The 15,713-nt window shown below is 40.3% G+C and overlaps 2 protein-coding genes across 4 annotated transcripts in view; both read right to left on the bottom strand.

Annotated features, from left to right (window-relative positions):
- Positions 1-2,983: 2,983 nt before the first annotated feature.
- Positions 2,984-5,407, bottom strand: LOC118360590 (tumor necrosis factor receptor superfamily member 6B-like). The gene is made up of 4 exons (XM_052482903.1): positions 4,657-5,407; positions 4,037-4,436; positions 3,719-3,901; positions 2,984-3,508 (listed from the first exon to the last, which is right to left on the bottom strand). The coding sequence occupies exons 1-4, from the start codon at positions 4,663-4,665 to the stop codon at positions 3,243-3,245; spliced, it is 858 nt and encodes a 285-aa protein (XP_052338863.1). The 5' UTR covers positions 4,666-5,407; the 3' UTR covers positions 2,984-3,242.
- A 119-nt stretch (positions 5,408-5,526) lies between these two features.
- Positions 5,527-15,713, bottom strand: part of rtel1 (regulator of telomere elongation helicase 1) — a 55,178-nt gene continuing 44,991 nt past the window's right edge. The window contains exons 28-33 of one of the 3 annotated variants that reach the window (XM_052482890.1): positions 10,835-11,048; positions 8,283-8,420; positions 7,189-7,347; positions 6,377-6,601; positions 6,104-6,223; positions 5,527-5,775 (exon numbers count right to left, since the gene is read on the bottom strand). In XM_052482890.1, the coding sequence (XP_052338850.1) occupies positions 5,711-5,775; positions 6,104-6,223; positions 6,377-6,601; positions 7,189-7,347; positions 8,283-8,420; positions 10,835-11,048 (921 nt within the window). In that variant the 3' untranslated portion in view covers positions 5,527-5,710. The other 2 variants (XM_052482889.1, XM_052482891.1) reach the window with 2 other exon arrangements.

Raw genomic sequence — 15,713 nt, 5'->3', positions numbered from 1 at the left:
GTATTCAACCCCCTGAGTCAATGCATGTTATATCATCACCTGCGGCAGCGATAACAACTGAGTCTTTTTGGGAAAGCGTCTAAGAGCTTTGCACACCTGGATTTGACAATATTTGCCCTTTATTATTTTTTTAACTCTTTAAGCGCTGTCAAGTTGGTTGTTGATCATTGCTAACGAGGCCATTCAATGTCATCAATGTCATCTTGGTAAGCAACTCCAGTGTATATTTGGCCTTGAGTTTTATGTTACTGTCCTCCTTAAAGGTGAATTTGTCTCCCAGAGTCTGTTGGAAAGCAGACTGAGCCAGGTTTTCCTCTATGATTTTGCCTGTGCTTAGCTCTTTTCCATTTCTTCTTATCCAAATGAAGGCATATCCATACTTGAAAATATGAAGAGGGGTACTCAGTGAGGTGTTCATCCCAAACATAGTGCTTTGTATTCAGGACAAAAAGTTAATTTCTTGCACATTATTGCAGTATTACTTTAGTGCCTCATTGCAAACAGGATGATGTTTTGGAATATTTTTTATTCTGTACAGATTTATTTTCATTCTGTCATTTAGGTTAATATTGTGGAGTAACTACAATGTTATTGATCCATCCTCAGTTTTCTCTTACCACAGCCTTTAAAGTCAATGGTGACTTTAAAATATTTAAAGTCACCATTGGCCTCATGGTGAAATCCCTCAGTTACCTTCCTCTCCGGCAACTGAGTTAGGAAGGATACCTCTGAGTTAGGAAGGATACAGTTGAAGTCTGAAGTTTACATACAGTGGGGCAAAAAAGTGTTTAGTCAGCCACCAATTGTGCAAGTTCTCCCACTTAAAAAGATGAGAGAGGCCTGTAATTTTCATCATAGGTACACTTCAACTATGACAGACAAAAATGAGAAAACAAAATCCAGAAAATCACATTGTAGAATTTTTTATGAATTTATTTGCAAATTATGGTGGAAAATAAGTATTTGGTCAATAACAAAAGTTTCTCAATACTTTGTTATATACCCTTTATTGGCAATGACAGAGGTCAAACTTTTTCTGTAAGTCTTCACAAGGTTTTCACACACTGTTGCTGGTATTTTGGCCCATTCCTCCATGCAGATCTCCTCTAGAGCAGTGATGTTTTGGGGCTGTTGCTGGACAACATGGACTTTCAACTCCCTCCAAAGATTTTCTATGGGGTTGAGATCTGCAGACTGGCTAGGCCACTCCAGGACCTTGAAATGCTTCTTACGAAGTCACTCCTTCGTTGCCCGGGCGGTGTATTTGGGATCATTGTCATGCTGAAAGACCCAGCCACGTTTCATCTTCAATGCCCTTGCTGATGGTAGGCTTTGTTACTTTGGTCCCAGCTCTCTGCAGGTCATTCACTAGGTCCCCCGGTGTGGTTCTGGGATTTTTACTCACCGTTCTTGTGATCATTTTGACCCCATGGGGTGAGATCTTGCGTGGAGCCCCAGATCGAGGGAGATTATCAGTGGTCTTGTATGTCTTCCATTTCCTAATAATTGCTCCCACAGTTGATTTCTTCAAACCAAGCTGCTTACCTATTGCAGATTCAGTCTTCCCAGCCTGGTGCAGGTCTACAATTTTGTTTCTGGTGTCCTTTGACAGCTCTTTGGTCTTGGCCATAGTGGAGTTTGGAGTGTGACTGTTTGAGGTTGTGGACACGTGCCATTAATACAGGTAACGAGTGGAGGACAGAGGAGCCTCTTAAAGAAGAAGTTACAGGTCTGTGAGAGCCAGAAATCTTGCTTGTTTTGTATGTGACCAAATACTTATTTTCCACCATAATTTTTCAAATAAATTCATTAAAAATCCTACAATGTGATTTTCTGGATTTATTTTCCCTCATTTTGTCTGTCAACGTTGAAGTGTACCTATGATGAAAATTACAGGCCTCTCATCTTTTTAAGTGGGAGAACTTGCACAATTGGTGGCTGACTAAATACCTTTTTGCCCCACTGTACATATTTAATTGTGTATTTCAAATTTCCTATTGTTATTTCTCATGTTTTTTTCTAGTAATACATTGTTATTGATTATTGCATTGTTGGGTTTTGAGTTTGCAAAAAAGTAATTTCACTATAATTGTGCATGTCACATTAAAAACTTTAAACTAAGGCGGTACAGGCCAGTACAGGGTCCAAGCAAAATAAATGGTGGTGGTAAGCCATACCGGTAAAATGTGAGCCTATCACAATTAATACAACATGCCCGTCAAACTATAAGCTTTTACACCATTAATTAACATTACTGCATGTCAGCCGCATGACAAATTAGCTAATTGACTAGAAACCGGGTGGTTTTCGCTCCAAATTGTGATATGAGAAGAACACTTACATTTTGTGAAGACGGAGATGAGTGGTCGAGACGCTTGAGGACAAGGCAGAGATGAGTGGCCGAGACCGAGACAGAGGAGCGCGTGGACAACAGTGGATGAATCAATTCAGGCTACAAGTGTAGGCCTAATGAAAATACACGTAGGTGTTTTGTGAGGGATGTTTCTCCATTCATCAAATTGCTGGTGCACAGTCTGGATGCTGAAATTATTTTGTGAATGAACAAATGTGCGAGGGTAGTTTACAGGAGCGCCTTTGTTTGACAATCAGATGAAAACATGACTGGTTGTGTTTCTGAAACATTAACCCTTGTGTAGTCTTGACATTCTGTATACTGCCCTTGTCCTAAGGTTAAAACATGACCCGCCTTCACTAAACCCCTAAAATAAAGCAGCTTAATCTAATTTTAAACTACAAATCTATTTTACATGAAGAAACATCACAAACATTGTGAATATCTGGGTTTTCCCTCTTCACAATGCATGAAGACTGCATTTAATCAGTGGACACCACTCGTTTTAATTACAACACACCTGTCATAATTGTTTTCTTCACTAAAGTAGAGGTTCATTATTATTATTGCTAAAGGTACTGCATAGGTGTAAACATACATTTGTTTAGCCTAAGAAAGTAGCAGAAATAGTCGTTTTCAATGCATTTTATTGAAAGGAAACAATAAGTCTTGACCTTTTTTGGCAACATAGTGATATATTCTGATATACTGCACAATGAGGAATTCAACGACAAAACACTAGTCTTCTCCTATTAAAAAAAACAAAAACATTGCCCCCACCCACAAGGTGTATAAACAACAATAAATAAGAATAAAATAAGATGATGGATACAAAACAAAAACTTGAAGAAAATAAACTGTTTACAATATGTGGTGATTTCTATTAGCCCTATAAATTCATATGAGGAAACCATTTGTTGACTTTAGTTCTTAAATGGAGCAGCCTGTCTGTGTTCAGGATATCACGCATTTGAATAGCAAAATGTTTGCCAGCTTTGTTTTTAATAGTTTTGAGGAGGTCTAGTACAGTTGCATTATTGGTTGTGGCTTTCCCAGCACTCCTCCTGAGCACAGCCACCAGTCTTTTGTTCTTTCTTGGTGTGAGGATCTGCAGTGCCAGGAATTCCATCAACTCCCCATCACAGATAGCTTCACCTGAGTGGTTGAGAGAGAAAGAGAAAAGGAGAGAAACCAAGACCATATTAATTGACTGCATTACAATAAATAATTCCACCTTTTGTGACACACAATTAAGGCTTTTCATTTTCAGTTCTGGTAGATAAGAAAACATAAAACAATTATCATGAATAAATGTTTTTCCCTATGCCTACAAAAGACTAAACAGAACCGACAAAATATTCTCACCTTCATGTGTTCCTGAACCATTCGTACATGCTGAGCAGTAAGCATCATTCATGTCATTGCCAGGTATAGTGGTGCGACCTGGGGCACACACAGAAAACTTCTGACAGGTGTTCCTACTGGAGGACACTGCAGAGAAGAAGCCCACTGGGCAAGGTTCACACTTCACATCAGTGTGTGCGGTTCCTGGAAAATAAGTATATTGATCATACAAAGTGTATTTAATCTGTAAACAGAGTGGTTTGCAGAGCCAACTGGAAACATAGCAGTGGAAAAGGTGTATTAATTATGAAAGGTAGCCAAACATATCACTTAACCTACCATTAGAAATGACCCCTTCCCCGGGTGGACAGCTTCTGTGCCTTGAACATGACCCATGTGTCATGTAGAACCCGTCCTTGCACTCGCACTGTCGGTTGTGCAGTTGGGTGCACGGTACGCTTTCAATCTCATCAGCCGTGCAAAAACGATTGCAGTATTGACACCGCTCGATGTAGTTCCAGATCTCTGTGTAGTGGGACTTTGGACAAGGTCCGCAGTCGCTCTTGCGGTCCTTTGTGCAATGCTTCAGTAAGTATGTTCCAGGAGCGCATAGGTCGCACGTAAGGGAATCCCCTGTCGCGTCATCTCTCCAGATATAAGTCGGTGTGTGAGCGCCTGACACTGGCACGCTGCCACCACAGAGCGCAAATACCAGGAGAGGCAGAAAACAATTTGTCAGCTATTGGAAGAAAGAGTAATGTTATCATTTAGAATCAATCATAACTTTTGTGTGGTCTACGTCTCTCAATTTGACTGTCCTAATCCATCAAATTACTATTTAATTTGAGGCGTTCAGCTTCAAGAGTTAAATAGCCTTGCCTACACCATAGCCTAATATCCATTTATTTCCCATTGGCACTGAAGAGCTCGCTATGTTTGAGCAGAGAAATAATACTCACCGGATGCATTTTTCTCTCGTCAGCCAGCAACTGATGTTAACATGTTCGTCTTTTGAATTTATAGGGCCTACATCGCTGATGACTAATACTCGGGGAAGCCCTTTCCAATGACAAGAGCAGAATTACCGCTTCCGCAACATCAGTTTGGTCTTTGGTGTTACATAAACTAGACGTAACATAAACATAAATCCTGGACACTCAAATTAATATATGTTACGTTTGGTATGGTTAAATAAGTCAGGTTACTTAAGGCAAAAACGAAAGTGCGGGTATTTGGTCGGGTGTATAAAGCGAAAGTCTAACAACCCAAAAGTTGTGTTCGAATCTCATCAGTGACAACCGTTGCAACTATTTACTACTTTTAAACTCCATAGCATGTTAGATAATCCTTCCCTTAACAGTTTATGCGAACCCTCCCCCCAGTTAGCTAACCTCAGTCACAATAAATTGGAAATCGGGCAATATTTTCGCGATTTCGTAACATTGTACGTTTTGCAAATTCGTAACATATCATACTTAGACGATGGACATCCACAAATTAATATATACCATACGAAATGCAACATATGTTCAAGACCATAGGTTGTTTGCATACCAATAATTTATCCCACCCTGATGTGCTCACGTGTGAACACGTGGTGTATACTTCAGGAGAAATTAGAGTGTTATGTCTAACAGTTCATTTAACAGTTCACTACTTCTCTCTAACAGTTTCAATACTGTCATATTTCAGTTGATTATGTGTAAAGGAGGTTGACAAAGCAGCTCTTAGCACCCATCAAAGCCTTTCTGATAAGAAAACAACTGTGTGTGGTAAATAACCTAATATTTGGATCAATATCTTACATGATATAATAACAAAATAAACAATCACATCAACATTTGTTTAATAAAAAAAAAGTTATAAAATATGTTGGGAAAATATTACCATAATCTGCATGCATTTATTACAACACCACAAAACCCTCAATTTTTACCACAATTTCCATACAATAAAAAGCTAGCAGCATCAGAGTAGGGGGATTCTTCTTAGAGGCTCCATTTCCAACAGCTTTCATTTCCTTTGGCTGCTGGGAAAGAAAGAGGAGATCTTCCTTTGTGCTTTCCCAGGCGTTGAAACTGAAAGAGACCCAAAAGTGCATTGAAAAATGGTTGACACTGTAAAATTCTGTTAATGTGTTCACATCTTTTATATGCCTTTTTCAACTCTAACGTTGTTAAATTACATTTAATCACATTACTACATTATTAAATTAAAATGGTCATTATTGCAAACCAGCTGTTTAACACTACCAAAGTGTTAATTAACAACACCTGTTAAACAAAAATAATGGGTTCAATAATTACTTATATAGACTTTATGCTCACTGTGCTGACAATACAAGGACTTCTCCTGAATTGCTACAAGTTATTCTCTCTTGAAGGCACTTGAGAATTGTACATTCACCTTTTATTAGTTGGCCTGAAATCCCAGAGGAAGCACTTGAGCCTGTGGAGTCACCTATCAAGGCATCCAGCATCTCTTTGTACTGTTTCTTATGGTGAGGCCGAATGAACAGGGCAAATGCTAGGGACACAAAGGATGACAAAAATAATACGCATCTATGCCATAGCCTTTCATGGTTCATCAATGTTTGTTCAAATGTTACGATTTGATTTAAATGAATTTCAGATTTAAGTGAGAATGCAAAGAACTGTGCTTGAATAGGCAAGAACTTACTGCTAAGGAGGTTAAAGTCTTCGTTTTTCTCAGTTAACAAACTCACTACTATGCCCACCAGGCTATCATAGTTGTCGGTCTTCTTATAGCTCTGAATAGCTGAGAACAGTTGGTTGGACTTCTCAAGTCCAATGGATTTTTTCACATCCGCTATGAAACTGGCGTAGATTTGACTCTTCTGAGCAGACTGGACTGGTGCTTGGCCTTCGCATTTAGGATCATCAACTGGTGAGCACAGAACAAGACAAACACATCCAATCCTGTCAGGATTTGGCCAAACCAGTAAAAAAAAAAGCATGTCAACTTTTATACAGTATATGCGTGAATGTGGCCTCCCATATCTTTGTGTCATGCTCATCCATAGCCATGAAAGATATGGTGGTATTTCATGGCGTAACTTGGTTGGAGAAAGATTGGAACAATAACACCACATCTGTCATGGCAAAAGTTTGAACAACGTTGTGGGGAGATTTGCCTGTAAGGTATCTATGCTGAAGCTCATACAAATTACTCTGTAACTGCATGTTTGTAACTGAATGTAGAGGGGAATCCTTGGTTCAAAAACAAAGATTCAATTAAAGACCCCCCCCCCCAAAAAAAAAAAAAAAAAAAATAAATATATATATATAATTTTCAACTAGGCCTGTTCAGGAAGGCACAACTTTATGGAACATTCAGATATAAATATATTATGTAGAACAGATGTCGTGCAGATGAAGCATAGGGAATTGTGAGCTTAATTTGTAACATTTCTATCTGAAACGTTATGAACATTCCATCTCACGGAATACTCTCCAGGTATCTAGCAGTACCTGTAAGCACTTTATTCTTTGGCAAATGCTCCTCTGTAGTCAATCCGTGGATTCCAAGGTGATGGCCACCTTTATTAAGCAGCAGACTGGCATTGAGCTGACTGCAGGAGGAGCTTGAATCAGAAGCAACAGCAACACTCGTCAGCTTTCCCGGCTTGGCTTTAAAACAAAAGCAAATCAAGGTTACTGGGTTGTTCTGGGGGTGAAATACAAAAACACTAAGTTGCATTTTTGAAGCCTTGCTGCAAAGATGGTCATAATTGTCTGACAATTAGGCTCAGGGCATATGCGACATAATCGGTCACTTAGGGCCCCTGGGAGAGTTATTAGCATAGTAGAAAAAAACAAGGTGCAATTTCTACATTTGGCTGTGAGTCTCTTGTTATGTCAGTCACTGACAGTCACTCAATTAGCTATGTCAGCTAACAATTTTTAGATTGGTAACGTCTAGCCCGATATATAAATCATAGCCGAATACCAACCGGGCATGCAGGGCTTATGCCCAGGGGCCCTGACCTCCAGGGGGCCCCCATTGATTTTGTTAGTCACTCATTTAGATAAGGCTATCATTAACATGTCATAAGTCTTGGTAAAATGTGTAGAATTACATAACATGTTTTTTATATAATTGCTAAACTTCTCCCCCACACCATGGCAAAATGTCTAGAATTGCAGAAAGCTTGCTTTAAAACTGGAACATTTTCTCCACTCCCCATGGCAAAATGTATAAAACTGCAGGAAATTCACTTTATTTTTTCTCTTGCCGTCGTGAAGAGGGGGCCACAAAAATGTTTTGTCCATGAGGTGTGGAGCCTCCCAACCAAATCTCGCTTAGGGCCCCCAAAAGGCTAGGGCTGGCCCTGATTCGGCTAGTCAGAATGTAATGATTCAGGAGTCACGAACTGGTATGATTAAGCCAAGACACTGGGTGGGTGTCATCTTGCTGCACAAAGGTATCCTTACTTAAATGTGAAATGACTCATGCATCACATGTACAATCACACTCTATCCAGTCTCTTGACATGTCTGGAAAATACAGTGTTACTAAATGCATCCTAGTGGTCAGTGTCAGAAACTAAGAATTGACTGCACACCCCCGTTCTGCATCAGCGTTTCTTTCTCCTCCTTGGAGAGCGAGTGATCGGGTTTGTAGCCACAGCCCTGGCCAGTCAGCTCCACACACTTCTCATCAAATCTCTTCTTGTGGTGGGGTCGTATGAACTGGTAGAATCCTGAAATACAGTAAGGTTTGAGGTCAAACCCCAGTGCATATCTGTATGAACAAACCTGTGATATTTGCCATGTACATCTCGAAAATGTATACATTTCCTAAAAACAGGAATACAATACTGCAGTTCACGCCAGTTCATAGTTTACACAATTTCCTTGGAATCTGTTATCAGAGAGAAGATCTACACTAAAGTTTGTTTAACATTTGTGTACATGTGACTTAATTCATGACTCACCACAAAAGAGAACTTGTGTAACTAACTTCCTTTTCCTGCATAACTTACATTATACCATCAACTGCATTACTCATGTGCTGGCTATGACTGTCCATGACCACTTAACATCCCGCTTCTAATGGATTCTCTGGTGACAATGATTTCAAAGTCCTGTTACAGTCAAAATGTTGATTAATGTAATTCTCTTGAAGTAATTTGAAAACTGACAGTAATGACCAAAAACAGTAGACATTACAGAACCAGGAAAATCTTTTGACTGTCACACAGGAGTGGCTCATGTTTGGACTTCAGTTCTCATTCTCAGCCCGAACCCGATGGTCTTAAACCAGGTCGAACTCAAATTCCAAGAATTGATTCAGGTCAGGCGGGTTGCGGCCTTGCCACGCTGTGTTTGAGAAGAAGAAAAAGTATACGTGTTTTAGCAGCTTTTACTACTGCGGTGTCTCAGCAGCCACATTATTCCAATGGCATCTGTTAACGCGACACATTCAAACAAAATACCTTGAAAACTATTTAAAGTAGACCCATAATTTATCAAAATGTTTTCATAATCAGGCAAAGGCTTAATGCAGTTATTTCAGAATAAACTATGCATTCAAATCAGGGATTTTGAGCGATTATTCAAATGGATGTATGGCAGAAAATATTTAAAGGCTCTTAAGAATTTGAATAAGAATTTTATTTAAAAAATAAAATGCTTGTTGTATTTAAAGATTAAATACACAGTAGGGGCAAACAGCGTCAAGGCCGTAATATTTTTGTTTTGTTGTTGTTGACAGGGTGGAAGTGAAATTGCAGTACATATTGGGCTCCCGAGTGGCACTGCGGTCTAAGGCACTGCATCTCAGTGCAAGAGGCATCACTACAGTCCCTGGTTCGAATCCAGGCTGTATCACATCCGGCCGTTTTCCTCATAGGGCGGCGCAGAATTGGCCCAGTGTCGTCCAGGTTTTGCCGGAGTAGGCCGTCATTGTAAATAAGAATTTGTTCTTAACGGACTTACCTAGTTAAATAAAACGTTTAATTGAAATATATTTTTTATATTCCAAATTGCGAGTGCAATGATGTCCAAGGGAAAGAGACTGTGTCTGTCATTTGCAGTAACTTCTCTGTTGTTATAATATTGCAAACGGACGTGGCAGTTTCACCATTAAGAATTTCAGCTTTAAAAAAGGCATACATTACTTGTATGCTGTGTAATGAAATTAATGAATGTTTGATTGAGATACTGTATATTTAAGTAGGCTAAATTACTTAAGACAGAAAACAGGACGCACTAACAGCTCAATAGATTATATAAGGCTACTATAGCCTATATGCGAGTCAAGAGAGAAATAACACACTTCAATTGCATTTGCTGACTTTATCCAATATTTGCCATCCAGTTTATCATAACAAAAAGGTGAGTTTTCAGCTCTTCTCTTTTCTAAGACAAGGGCTGTTTCCTCATCTACTCACTCCACTCCCAACTCCGCCGCTTTGCTTTGTTCTTAACACCAGTTTAAATCAATGTACTGTATTCTAGAAAAGTTTTTTTTTTGGGGGGGGGGGTTGGACTCATCACATTTCTGTGATGTCGGACCTTCAGCTCACCGGGCTTGGTTAAGACCAGCCTCATTTTCAAGCCAGATGAGAACTCTAGGTTGGACAAGCCTAAATGACAGCCATCGTTGTCATCCGGGGTCAATGTATGCAAGAGGGGTGCGACTTCAAGCGATGAGACTTCTGATTGCTAGTTATTTTTCCCCCCAAATTCAAAATAGAACTCTGGTTACCTCTGATGGATTGGTTGTTATTTACAGAGAACAGTGGAAAGAAAATATGGGAATACATTGACCTCTGCTGGCCTACTGGCACACCATGCTTCAATCATGCCCTCCCCCACTCCTGGACAGGCTGTGCACACACACGTCAGGCACATGCAGCAAATGTTTTCCTTTAACATTAGAATGTACCATTGAGTAGGATCCATTTTCTCTAGCTGAGTCAGAGTGACCTGATGACTCCGATGAGCCCAGCAGTGAACACACAAGGCCGAGATCCATTACTATACAAGCTGAACACACACACACACACACACACACACACACACACACACACACACACACACACACACACACACACACACACACACACACACACACACACACACACACACACACACACACACACACACACACCTCGGAGCAGGTTGTAGGTGTTGGTGTCCCCGGTGAAGAGGTCGGCTGCCTCAGCCAGCAGTTTGTCAAGGTCATCCATCTGTTTGTACGTCTGCAGGGCCGCCATTGTTCGCTGGAAATTCACCTGACTCAGCGACTTTTTCATTTCCGCCAGGAACGACTTGGCTTTCCCCGCTTTGCCCTCCTCTGACACATTAGGAGACAGAGGGATTTTCTATGGGAGGTGGGAGAGATAATGGTTTGTTAGTGTGTCATATATCTTAGTGTGTCTAGCCATGACAGATGCAAGGGTATTTCACTGTGTTCATTTGGTTGGCGAATTAAATGATACCTATTATTCTATGTTATTTGAACAACGCTGTGGGGAGATGTGCCTGTAAGGCATTTATGCTGAAGCACATATAAAACGGTCACAAGAAATTATGAGTTAGCGTGTGATAACTGTATGCCCCCCAAAACTATAGAAGTCCCTATACAGTACCTTCGGAAAGTTCAGACCCCTTGACTTTTCCACTTTGTTACATTACTGCCTTATTCTAAAAATATTTTAAAAAGTTGACACAAAATACACCATAATGACAAGGCGAAAACGGTTTTAATTTTTTTTTTATGTTTACAAATGTATTAAAAATAAAACAGAAATGCCTTATTTACATAAGTATTCAGACCTTTTGCTATGAGACTCCAAATTGAGCTCCGATGCATCCTGTTTCCATTGATCATACTTGAGAAGTTTCTACAACTTGATTGGACATGATTTGGAAAGGCACACCTGCCTATATAAAATGGAAAAGGTTTAGAACCACCAAGACTCTTCCTAGAGCTGAGCAATCGAGGGAGAAGGGACATTGGTCAGGGAGGTGACCAAAAACCCGATGATCACAGACAAGAGTCCCAGAGTTAATCTGTGGAGATGGGAGAACATTCCAGAAGGACGACCATGTCTCCAGCACTCCACCAATCAGGCCTTTATGGTATAGTGGCCAGACGGAAGCCACTCCTCAGTAAAAAAGGCAAGACAGCCCACTTGGAGTTTTCCAAAAGGCACCGAAAGACTCAGACCATGAGAAACAAGATTCTCTGGCTGATGAAACCAAGATTGAACTCTTTGGTCTGAATGCCAAGCGTCACATCTTAAGGAAACCTGGCACCATCCCTACAGTGAACAATGGTGGTGGCAGCACCATGCTGTGGGGATGTTTTTCAAAGGCAGAGACTGGGAGACTAGGCAGGATCGAGCGAAAGATGAACGGAGAAAAGTACAGAGAGAGCCTTGATGAAAACCTGATCCAGAGCACTCAGGTCCTCACACTGGGGCAAAGGTCCACCTTCCAACAGGACAGGAAACCTAAGCACACAGCCAAGACGATGCAGGAGTGGCTTCGGGACAAGTCTCTGAATATCCTTGAGTGTCCAAGCCAGAGCCCGGGCTTGAACCCGATTGAATATCTCTGGAGAGACCTGAAAATAGTTGTGCAGCAACAATCCCCATCCAACCTGACAGAGCTTGAGAGGATCTGCAGAGAAGAATGGAAGAAACTCCCCAAATACAGATGTTCCAAGCTTGTAGTGTCATGCCCAATGAGACTCGAGGCTGTAATTGCTGCTTCAACAAAGTACTGAGTAAAGGGTCTGAATACTTTTGTAAATGTGAGTTTTTTTGTTATTGTATTAATTAGCAGAAATGTCAACCTGTTTCTGCATTATGGGGCATTGCGTGTAGATTTGTTATTATTAGAATAAATAAAACATGTTTTAGAATAATCCTGTAACCTAACAAAATGTGGAAAAATTCAAGGGGTCTGAATACTTTCTGAAGGCACTGTACCTCTGTCTCTCACTCCACTCATACAGTTCCACTCCATAACATATACATGACATTTGAGTGAGAGCAGTTTGAGGGGGCCTAAACGAGGTGGAAGGAAGATTGCTTGGAATTGTACGAGGTCATCACCATGGAGTGTACTGTGGAAAACATTCAAAACCAGGGGACAAAAGAGAGAGCAAAATCTACTCCATACTTTGCAGTCTCTCCAGGATTTAGAAATTCTGAGGTGTCACACAATTTTAACCAATCACCTTAAGTTTTCTTATGCAGTAAAAGTAACAAAAATAACATGCCACAATTTCAAAGATTTGACTGAGTTACAGATCATAAGGAAGTCCGCCCATCTATGGATTTCACATGACTGGGAATACAAATATGCATCTGTTAGTCACTGACACCTTTAAAAAACAAAAGTATGGGCGTGTTTCCGAAAACCAGTCAGTATCTGGTGTGACCACCACGTGCCTCATTCAGCGTGACTCATCTCCTTGGCATAGAGTTGATCAGGCTGTTGATTGTGGCTTGTGGAATGTTGTCCCACTCCTCTTCAACGGCTGTGCGAATTTGCTGGATACTTGTGGAAACTGGAACATGCTGTCGTACACGTCGGTCCAGAGCATTGCAACCATGCGCAATGGGTGACATGTCTGGTGAGTATGCAGGCCATGGAAGAACTGGCAGCTTCCAGGAATAGTGTACAGATCCTTGCGGCATGGGGCTGTGCATTATGCTGAAACATGTGATGGCGGCGGATGAATGGCACGACAATGGGCCTCAGGATCTCGTTACGGTATCTCTGTGCATTGAAATAGCCATCGTCAAAATACGATTGTGTTTGTTTTCCGTAGCTTATGCCTGCCCATACCATAACCCCACCGTGGGGCACTCTGTTCACATTGACATCATCAAACCGCTCGGCCACACGAAGGCATACACGTGGTCTGCGGTTTTAAGGCTGTTTGGACTTACGGTCAAATTCTCTAAAACGATGTTGCAGGCGTTTTATGGTAGAGAATTGAACATAAACAAATTCTCCGGCAACAGCTCTGGTGAACATTCCTGCAGTCAGCATGCCAATTGCATGCTCCCTCAGACATCTGTAGCATTGTGTTGTGTGACAGAACTGCACATTTTAGAGTGGCCTTTTATTGTCCCCAGCACAAGGTGCACGTGTGTAATGATCATGCTGTTTAATCAGGTTCTTGATATGCCACACCTGTCAGGTGGATGGATTATCTTGTCAAACAAAGTCGCGCACAAAAACAGGGATCTTATATTTCAGCTCATGAAGCATGGGATCAACACTTTACATGTTGCGTTTATATTTTTTTCCCATGTAGTTCAATCAAGCCTGTGTTGACAAACTTTTCCCTCCGTCAGCGCATTTGTGACAAAATGGTTTTATGTCAATAGTTGTGTCATTGGTGTTAAATAATTAATTACTAAGATATACAAGGACCTTGAGTATTCCCTCCAATGGCAAACTATTACTGTGGGAGGGGTCTATATTAAAGAATTAACCTTTTAGTATGTAAAATATGAGGATTCCATTGCTCATGTAGTGCGTCTAAATACAAAGTGTCATTGGTGTTACTCAATTTAAATGAAGGCTAATTACTTTGTGAACAAAAATATTAATCATATCACTTTAGTAAATGTTCTTTTAAACAGGTTAATAATCATTCATTTTATGCATCTGTGGCCTCCATTTAAGAAAATCCTCAATGACCTAAAATGTGTCAGTGGTGTTACTACTCCTAGTGGTGTCACAATGTTATCACAATGGTACAAGTTATTTAAAATATTTAGATGATTTAGAATAGTAAGATCGAAACAAATTAAATTTAAAAATCCCCTCAAAATTAAGTAAATTATTTCCTAAAAGCTTTGCCCAAATCAATGCGGCAGCGTAGCCTAGTGGTTAGAGCGTTGGACTAGTAACCGAAAGGTTGCAAGTTCAAATCCCTGAGCTGACAAGGTACAAAATCTGTCGTTCTGCCCCTGAACAGGCAGTTAACCCACTGTTCCTAGGCCGTCATTGAAAATAAGAGAACTGACTTGCCTGGTTAAATAAAGGTAAAATAAAAAATAAAAATAAAATAAAAAAATGCCACCGCAATTCAAAGAACCACCATACCACAGGATTGATTCACCATAGTGTGAAATAAACCTACAACTTACCGTAAAACTTTTTAAAAATTAACACTTAAGACTTTTAAGTTGGGCATTGGCACACATTTCAGCAAATAAATGTATGTTTCAAATAACTGTCGGGTCTAAATGAATTGTTTACAAGGTTACAATAGACACCGCTCTGGTCATGACCACAAAGGAGATCTACGAGACTGAGTGACAGTGGGGCCTCTGATTTCACTGCTCGTGCAGGCTGGCTTGACAAAATCCTTAAGTGTATTGAGTTCTCAGTCAGAGACGCCTGGCTCATATAGAAAAGCCTGACGCTAATAAGCGGCGATTGTGTTCAGTGACTGAAGCAAATAAATGCCCAGGCTATTAAGTTTAATTAAGTTTTACAGTAGTATATTTGATAAAACTATCTGGACAAAATTAAACTACACATTTTTCATAGTCCATTCTGTGACCTGACATTCTCTTGAAAACCTACTATTTAGCCAATTTTAGCCAATTTTATCAATTTGAATGTCTCAATGAGTTTTCACAGATTCAAAACTTATATTGCGTCACAAGTTAATTTCCACAACATGACAGTGCCATTTCATTGTACCTAGGTAATATTAATACAAAGCATGAGGATGTTCAGGTGGCCAAACAGACAAGACTCAACAATAGGTATGCACAGCATGATTTTCTGTGAGTCAGTATCCCTCACAGAAATCTCCGCGCCAGAGTAAATAATGGAACTCCCGCTCAATGTATTTTGTTCCACAAACCCCAGCCAACGCATCCTTGTGCCAATGATGATAGGGATCAACAATGCGGGTGACACATAAACAATGGAGTGAGAGGCTCTTGTGACTGTGGTATGAAGACAGTGTGTTGGAACTGGGGGCTAGTCTTAGTGTTAGCCTTATA

This window comes from Oncorhynchus keta, chromosome 28 (assembly GCF_023373465.1).
Source record: "Oncorhynchus keta strain PuntledgeMale-10-30-2019 chromosome 28, Oket_V2, whole genome shotgun sequence".
In the NCBI taxonomy this organism is placed as follows: domain Eukaryota; kingdom Metazoa; phylum Chordata; class Actinopteri; order Salmoniformes; family Salmonidae; genus Oncorhynchus; species Oncorhynchus keta.
Note: the sequence above shows the minus strand (reverse complement) of the source record. Positions and strands in the feature narration are given on the sequence as shown.